This window comes from Emiliania huxleyi (assembly GCF_000372725.1).
Source record: "Emiliania huxleyi CCMP1516 unplaced genomic scaffold EMIHUscaffold_278, whole genome shotgun sequence".
NCBI classification, from domain to species: domain Eukaryota; phylum Haptophyta; order Isochrysidales; family Noelaerhabdaceae; genus Emiliania; species Emiliania huxleyi.
In genome coordinates, this window is record NW_005199944.1 from 131,316 (window position 1) to 139,594 (window position 8,279).

Genomic DNA, 8,279 nt, shown 5'->3' on the forward strand with positions numbered 1-8,279 from the left:
GGGGCGGGGTTGTGGGGTGGGGTGGGGATGTCGGGGTGGAGAGTGGGTGGGCGCCCTAGTGGGCGCCGGGGTGGGAGTGGTGCGACTGCTCCTGTGGTGCGGGCGACGGCTTCTGAGGAAGCCGTCGCCCGCGCCTCGCCTGGCGGGGTTGTAAAATTTCGAAGGAAGCCGTCGTCTGCGCCTTGTCTGTCGTGTGAATCGTGCGTGTGCGAGAGCCTTTGCTCGCTACCCAACGCGGCCAAAGGATATCCACCTCGAGAACCTCGAGAGAGTTGTGAAATTCTTTTTCGCGGGATCTCTCAACTCTTCGGACGTTTCCCGGCCGATTTCACAAGCAGCTCTGCCGCCGGGGCCCGCCCCCGCGCGCGTGCCGCCCCTCCCAGCCGGCATGGGCTGCTCGCCGACGCCGATCGTGTACCTCCTCATCCTCCTCGCCGTCACTTCCGTCGCGCTCATCGCGTCTGGCCACGCCATCCATGCCACCTCGAGCGGCGAAAGCGACGCCAAGGCGGGAGAGCTGCCGCTGTGGTTCTCCTTCCAGACGTGCAAATCAGAAGCCGAGAGGGCCGTCGATGACAAGCTCTTTGCCGTCTACAAGCTCTCTCAGAATGGGCAACCCGAATGCGCGTCCACGAGCGCCGAACCGCAGCCGCAAAGCATCTACATTACCGAGGAGGATGGGCTCCGCCGCGGGGTGGCCTATACTCAGGTCGTCCTCGTCCAGACGGGCACCTTTGCCACGCTCGCATTCTCATTCAAGGACGGCAAGGGTAAAGACCTGCTGCCCACCCGGCAGGTGCGCCTAGCCACCGCCGAGGTGGACACAAGATCTGCGCCTCGATGCAAACGCGGCGGTCTGCGGGTAGGTCGAGTTGGGCCCACAGTCGAGGTCTGGGATTGCCTTCTCGGGTGCGACCCAAATGTCCTTTGGCACGTCGCACATTTCCCAACCCCTTACGCACTCTTCACACAGGAGCTCTCACAGCACACTGTCCCGTGAAGGTTCACGGGGCCGACTACAGTGTACAGCGGGGAGGAGTGCACATTTCCCGCCCCCGCCTGTACCTGCAGCGCGTGACTAGGCGTAACGCTCTTCCCGTGGCGGTACAATGGCACCGACTCGGACGGCCGCCGGCTGTTGGAGGCGCGCGACGCGCGTCTTCCGCCGCCCAGGATGAATTTGGTAGCGTGGGACGAGTGGGAGGAGCCGGGTTCGGCGCTCGAGGTGGGCGATGGCCCCGAGGGGGTGGGCGAGTTTGACCTCACTGAGTGGGAGGAGTGGATCCCCGAGGAGGGGGGCGAGGAGGCCGAGCTCGACCCGCTATCCGAGGCGCTGTCGTCGCGGCGGCGAGGAGGGGGCGGTTTCTCCAGCTCGCGGAGCGGCAGCCGCTGGAGCGGCTCCTCCTCGTCCCGCTCCCGCTCCTCCTCCTCCTCCTCCTCCTCCTCCTCCTCCTCCTCCTCCGCATCCCGCTCCCGCTCCTCCTCCTCCTCCTCCTCTGCGTCCCGCTCCTCCTCGTCGTCCTCCTCCTCCCCGTCACGCTACTCAAGGCTACCCCGCACCCTTCCCCCTCCCTTCTCTTCTTGCACCCCAACCAGTCTCCCCTTGCTGCAGGCCTGCTTCACCGTCGGCGCCAGCAAGGGCACCGTCGACCCCCCACAACATCGCGCCCCGGTCTAGAGCAGGGCCTCCACGCACCGCTCGTGGAGCATCGCTGAGCTTAATCAAGTTCTCGTAGGAACCCGAGCAAGGCCTCCACGTACAGCAGCAGCGGCGCGAACAGGCAGTACTACTCGTCAAGCTCCTTTGGCGGGCGCACCAGCACCTCTGGGGCAGGGCGGTGGGGGCGCGCCGCCCCTGCCTACTACACGCCCCGCTACGGCGCTGTCGGCACTTACGGCTTCCGCTACGGCCCGGTGTACCCCGGCTACGTCTATCCCTACGGCGGGTTTTACGGCTACGGCTTTGGGTACTACCCCGGCCTCTACTGGGGATACCCCTACTACCCGTGCGCCGCCCTCTCCGCCTGCCGCCCAGGGCGCCGGGTGGCGTCTGTCGCGCACGCGCGTACGGTCTCGTGTAGGTACGGCTACCTCTGGGGCCCAGCCGTCATTTACGGGTGTTGCGGCTACACACGCCGCTACTCGGGCTGTTGTCACCGTGGCGACTGCGGTTGCTGCTCGAATAGCCAGCAATGCAGCGCTGAGTCGGGGCCCGCAGTGGAGAATGTGGATTTCGGGACGGACATGGACCGCTACGAGCTCAGCGGCCTGCCGATCACCGCGCCGAAGAGCGCCGACGCGCTCCCGCTCGAATGGATGGTGTCGAACGCCGAGCTGTGGGTGGATGTGACGACTGTGTCACCGCCCGCCTCGCCGCCGCCGCTGTACTTGACGCTCTACACCGACGACGAGGGCGACGGGGGGGGGGACATCGGGATCCCGCTGCTGGCGGTTGGCTACACCTTGCTCGGCCTGACCGGTCCCGCTGCCTTACCGCCCTTGCAAGTCGACGCCCACATCCCGAGCTTGTCGCGTGGACCCTCTAGGCCTGCTGCTCTGCGCCACCCTCGCGTGTGGTCGGTTGTGCTACGAGGAGGGGCCGAAGGCGGATGGCAGGGCCGCGCAAGAAATGGCGACGGCCGGATACCCCGCGGTGTCACAGGGGTACCCTCAGGCGCAGGCCTACCAGGCGCAGCCCTATCCTCAGGCGCAGGCATATCCTTCCTACCCTGGATATCCCCAGGCGCAGGCGAGTCAGTACGCCACGTACGAGCCCCGCTTCCGCCAGGCACAAAACATCTGAGAGAACCATGGGCCGGCACCGGCACCAGCTCCGGTGTCAGTTTTGCGAGAGAGTTGTTGGGCAGGGTTCCGATCTCCATGGACGATTGAGGCGACGAGTTGGGATACGAGCGGTGGGCGAGGAGGGCCGTGATAAGACACATTGAGCATTTTAGGGCCCACTGTGTGCTCTATCCAGCGGTATATTTTTGGGCGATCTCTCCTCAAAAACGATGTCAAGCGCCCGCTCGCAGCCAGCACGCGCCGCGCCCCTGGGCGCTCCCCGCTGCGGCGCGCCGCCCGCGCGCGGGCTGCCCGGGCGAGCGACCGCCACCGCTCGCCCCTCCGCGCCCTCTGCCCGCGCACGGCCGACGCGCAAGCCCGCGGTCGCGCGCGAGCCGTCGCTTTGCGGACGCCACCGTCTACCCGCGCTCGCTCGCGAACGAGTCCGGTGACCCTATATTCCGAGCAGCGGAGGTGTGCTTGCACCCCCTTCCCAAGGCACATGCACTTTGGAGGGAGGATGTGGCCACTGCGGCGGCCGCAATCTCACATTAGGCACCTCACCCCCAGCAGGCGCGTTCTCGGGGTGCTGCTCCTGCACAGGTTTTGCGGCCGCCCCGAGAGGGGGAGCGGCCGCTTCTCCGCACCATCGGCCCACGACATCCTGGGCGGCGTCGGCGCCGCCCCAACGGCCGGCTCGGGCGCTTGCCGCCCCGCCTCGGCTACACTTTGCCGCGGCGATCCACCGGTGCGCCGCCGCACCGCGCGCCTCCCCGGAGCCTCTGTACGGCGCGATGAGCCGCCTCGGCTGCCGCCGTGGTTGCGCCGGCGCCCCTCCCGCACGGCGCGACGCGACCGCAGCCGCGTGCGTGGTCTCACTCACCTCTCCCGCCCGCGCGTCCGCCTCTCAGACCCGCGCCTCCCCTTTACCAGGCGCCATCACCGGCACGGCCGCCGCCGCCCGTGCGGCACCCGCGGCACCTCCCGCCCCCCCTGGCGATGCTGGCCGCTACCCCGCCGCCGTAGCTACCCTCCCCACCGCTGGTGCACCGCCTCCGCCGCCCCCCTCGGCGCTTCGCCCGTGATTTTGCCGCCTCCTCCTCCACCACCACCCGTCTAAGCTTCCGCCCGCCTTCTCGCCACCGCCGTCCGCGCCACCTCAGCCGCCCTCCCCGGCGCTGCACCGGCGCTGCAGTGCCGTCGGCGCCGCCGCCCGTGCCGCCTCGGCCTCTGCGCCTCCAACCTCGCCGCGTCCGCAGCGGTTCCGCCCTCGGCGCCTCCCACCTCTCACCCACCAGGTCGAACTTCGCCGACGATGGTGCCACCGCTGCCGCCCCCCCCGCTCGAGCCTCGGCCGCCGCACCCCGCCGTCCGCGCCCCGCCGCCACCCCCTCCGTCACGGCACACGCCGGCACCACCGCTACTACCGCTGGCTCCGCCCTAGACGCCGCCGACCGCTCGCACGAGCGGCGAGCCCGGGGCCGACACCCCTCTGTTAGGTGACGGTCGACGGCTCCTTTCGAGGCTTTGTGGCCTTTTAAGAGGGCACCAGCAGCTTGGGGGGTGCGCGCTGGATGGCTGGCGCGGTGGAGCAGCGGCGCGGAGCCGGGGGTTCGACGTGCGGCCGTCGGTGGCGCGACACGCGGCCTCCGGTAGCGATTCGCCGCGGCTCCGGCGGTGCGATTTTTGTGCGTTTTCGAAGGCTGTGGGCGGGATAAGGCCGGCTAGACCGGCCCTGGTGTGCCCTAGTGTGTTCCCTTACACCCCTGGCCCGGGCGCAGTAGCGCGGTGCGCGTCCCGAGGGCGTAGGGGCTCAGAAAACAATTGATCAAGTTTTCAGCCACTTAGAGCACACAGTGCAGTTAATACGGTACAGCTGGTTTGGATCGCTGGTCGAGAGAGATCTAGGTTGTGAGAGATGTGCATCACGACTGAGTAAGGGGTACCGTGAGAAGAAAGAAAGAAAACCCGCGTCGCCCAAATTTTGCAAAAGCGACCGAGGAGGGGAGTGATTCTGAGATCAGGTTGGGCGACTGGCAGACATTTCAAAAATTTGGCGCCGCAGGCGCCCGCTGCGTGCCCACCATGGTTGGGCGCGCAGCGAAGAAAATTTTGCGCTCTCGACAGCCTTTTCTAATAGGAAAATGGCCTCTACTCGGCGCCATACCGCTTGTGCCTTGTCGGCGCACAGCGGAGTTCGCAAGCCGGACCTGCTGCCTTCCCTTCTACGTACACTTTCAGAATGGAGGCTCAAACGCAGCGCAGGGCTCAGACCAAGTGCAAGTCGATTTGTACCACAAAGTTGGTAGACAGTGCCAAAACCGCGGAACCGAAAATGGCGTTTAATTTCGCGCACCTGCTGTCCGCCGCCTGTGGCGGCGCTCCGCACCGCTTGAGGCGCCTGCGGCGCCCCTGGCGGCGCGCTGTCCGCGCGCCCCTCTGTGGTTTTCGTGGGAGGCTCGGCTCTCGTAAGTCTCGATTTGTACAGGATTTCGACGTTAGTGGCAAAACTGCGGAACCGAAAATGGCGTTTAATTTTGCGCACCTGCTGTCCGCCGCCTGCGGCGGCGCTCCGCGCCGCTTGGGGCGCCTGCGGCGACCCCCTGGCAGTGGCAGCAGTGGTGTGTACGGCTGCGGGTGCGCCCGGTACACAAAACCGGCGCTCTATGGCGTGCTCCGGGGGAGCACGACTACGCAGTCGTGGCTTCCACACGCGAGAGAGTGGCTTCTATATTTACGAAAACATTGGGCGTCCCTAGTGCCGCATCCATAAGAAGTGACGTCACGGTTCCAACACACGACTCGAGGCTATACCTGAAGGTGCTTACAGGCCCTGGAGAACTAGAGTCTAGACGTCACTCTGTGCGCCGTGAAGCAGGAGAGGCGCGTGCTATGTGAGGACCTCCGTTTGTGAGGACCTTCGGATTGTGAGGACCTCTCTGTGGAGGGACGACCTCGCTGGATTGTATCCCCCACACGCCGTGCGCACGAGGGATAGCACAGCCCCTTGGCCGCAAGCCCCCCCCACGCGCGCACACACAAAACACCTTGCGCAACCATATGGACTATGGGATGATGTAGATTGTAGTTGTTTCGGATCCCCGCCCGCTGTGAGGACCTCCGGAGGACCTCTCGCACATGAGGACCTCACTCAAACTCAGACTCTCTCGAGCCGACGACTGGGCGGATTTCAGGTGAAGAACAGCCAGGCTCGGACTGGACACCAACGCGGAATGGGTGGACGCTGGACAGTATGTATGTATGTATGTATGTATGTATGTATGTATTTATGTATGTAGGAAGGTGGACAGTGATCAATAGCGAAGTGCGCTGAAAAGAAATCCCGAGCGCGCGATTCTTTTAATCTGAATTTTCTTTTTATCTACCCTGAGTTGCTCGTGTGCGGGCTAGCGCCGGCACCACGGCCGCACACAGTTGCCCAAAGTCATGACCCGCGATGCGCCCAGATTGCGAGCGGTGGCGCTCTTGCTTCTGCTCGTCGGCACGCAAGCCGGGCGTGGTGGCGGCGGCGGACGTGGCGGCAGGAACCGCAACCGAGAGGAGCCGGCCACCGACTCGCGAGCCGCTCCCGCCACCCCGGCCGCCGCTGCAGCGGCGCCGGCGCCGGCCTCACTCGGCGGCGACGGCGGCAGTTGCGACAGCTATCAGTGCGGCGGCGCGCAGGGGCGCTGCGTGGCGGCGTGGCGTGAGTGCGGCGGGAGCTGGGAGGCGTTGGCGGCGCGGGCAGCGGCAGAGACGGAGAGCCCGTGGAGGACTGCCTTCCTCGCCTTCCTCGCCGGCTTTGCCGCGCTCAACGGCGCCGGCGTCTGGCTCCGCCGCAAGCTCGGCGCGCTGGCCGCGCCGCAGCCCTCCCCTCTCAGGGGCAGCGAGGCGGGACAGGAGCTGGCGAGTCAGTGAGCGGGTCGTGTGTCACAGTGCCCTTGCCTCCTCCACTGCCACCACCACCACCCGCGCCCCGCGACCCCAGAGCGCGTGCGCGCGTGCCCCATCGCCCAGGTCCTTCCCTGTTTCGGCCGGTGAGGCGGCATGTGTGTGTAAGTCGTACTGATGTGTGTAGCGAGTATGTGCGGTCTTTTCCCCCGGGGAGCGGCGGTCGCACTTTTATTGCGCCTACGCCCGCCTAGCCATGAAGGCACGCGGGCGCCTGAAAGAAAACTCCGCAATCGAGGAAACGTACGTACACTCATGGGGCGTGCGCCATTTTCGTTCTCGTGGTAGTAAAGCAACCCGCTGAGTAGCTCAGCGGCACAGACACGGCACAAGACATTGTGCTCTTCTCTTCACCTGGTCGCGGGCGCCGCCGCTCTGCGGCTCGAGCGGCTCTATCTGCCGGTGCACCCCGCCGCCCCACCGGCGCTCGACGCGCGCCGCGACGAGCACCTCACGGTTGCCGGGAGGAGGAGGAGGCGGCGGGCCTCAGCTCTTCCGCTTGAAGGCATTCTTGAAGGCGGTGAAGTCCTTGGCGAGGGAGGTCGCCGGCTTGGAGGCTGCCCCGCCCCCGCCCCCACCCTCCCGCGGCGAGGCGCCCCCCGCCGGCACGGAGAGCGCCTACTCTCGGGGCAATCTGCGGGTCATCTCGGGCAATCTCGCCGAGGCGCCTCCCTCCCCCTCCCGGCACGGAGAGCGCCTGCGAGGACGCCTGCCCGCGCGTGCGGAAGCCGGGGACGGCCGGCGGGGCGGGCGACCAGCCGGCACGCACCGCGCCGGCGAGGCGCGTGGCGAGCGGCTGCAAGTCGAGCGACGGCTCCGCCTCCGCCCCGAACCGGGCGAGGGTCGGCAGCTCCGCGAGGTAGCCGCGGAGAGACTCGGCGCGCGCGGAGCCTGCGCGCTGAGTACGCATACCTCAGGGCGGGGAGACGGGCATGGTGCAGTGTCCTCAGAGCACCGCGTGAGTCCGAGGGGGGGCGACTGCAATTGAATACGGCCGACTACGGCCGAATGCAATTGCATACGTGTCCTCTCGAGCGCTGGCTGAGAGGCATGACTCCGTAGTCAGCGTCTAGGGCTGGAGAGATGGGGAGATGCGGGGAGATATGGGGAGATGCCGGGGGGAGACATGACTCCGTAGTCAGCGTCTAGGGCTCGAGATATGGGGAGATGCGGGGAGATATGGGGAGATGCCGGGGGGAGACATGACTCCGTATTCCCGCGTCTACGGCGCGGAGCCCGCGAGAGGAGGAGGCTCCGCCTCGTCGGCGGCGTCGGCGCGCCCGATCTCCGCCGCCAGCTCGGCGTACCGCAGCAAGAGCGCGGTGACGATCGCCTCCGCCGCGAGCGGCGCGTCTGCCGAAGAAGCGAGCGCCAGCCGTGCCGAGCGGAGAAGCGGCCGCAGCGCCGAAGTCGCGTCGCCGATCGTCTCGACGGGCCCAGCCTCGCGGAGCGCCTAAGAGGAGGGGAGAGGGCGGAGGGTGATGCCAAAGGGAGAGGGCTGTGGCTGGCTATGGCCGCGGGAGGAGAGGCAAAGCCCTTCACCT

At 67.1% G+C, this 8,279-nt stretch overlaps 2 protein-coding genes across 2 annotated transcripts in view; one reads left to right on the forward strand and one right to left on the reverse strand.

The window, feature by feature from the left end:
• Positions 1-2,126: 2,126 nt before the first annotated feature.
• EMIHUDRAFT_443922 (hypothetical protein) lies at positions 2,127-4,752 on the forward strand. The gene is made up of 3 exons (XM_005776551.1): positions 2,127-2,479; positions 2,547-2,963; positions 4,646-4,752. The coding sequence occupies exons 1-2, from the start codon at positions 2,313-2,315 to the stop codon at positions 2,890-2,892; spliced, it is 513 nt and encodes a 170-aa protein (XP_005776608.1). The 5' UTR covers positions 2,127-2,312; the 3' UTR covers positions 2,893-2,963; positions 4,646-4,752.
• A 3,205-nt stretch (positions 4,753-7,957) lies between these two features.
• Positions 7,958-8,279, reverse strand: part of EMIHUDRAFT_116095 (hypothetical protein) — a gene marked incomplete at both ends in the record, with an annotated part of 4,027 nt that continues 3,705 nt past the window's right edge. The window contains one exon of the mRNA XM_005776552.1: positions 7,958-8,188. Within this exon, the coding sequence (XP_005776609.1) occupies positions 7,958-8,188 (231 nt within the window). The remainder of the gene's footprint in view (positions 8,189-8,279) is intronic.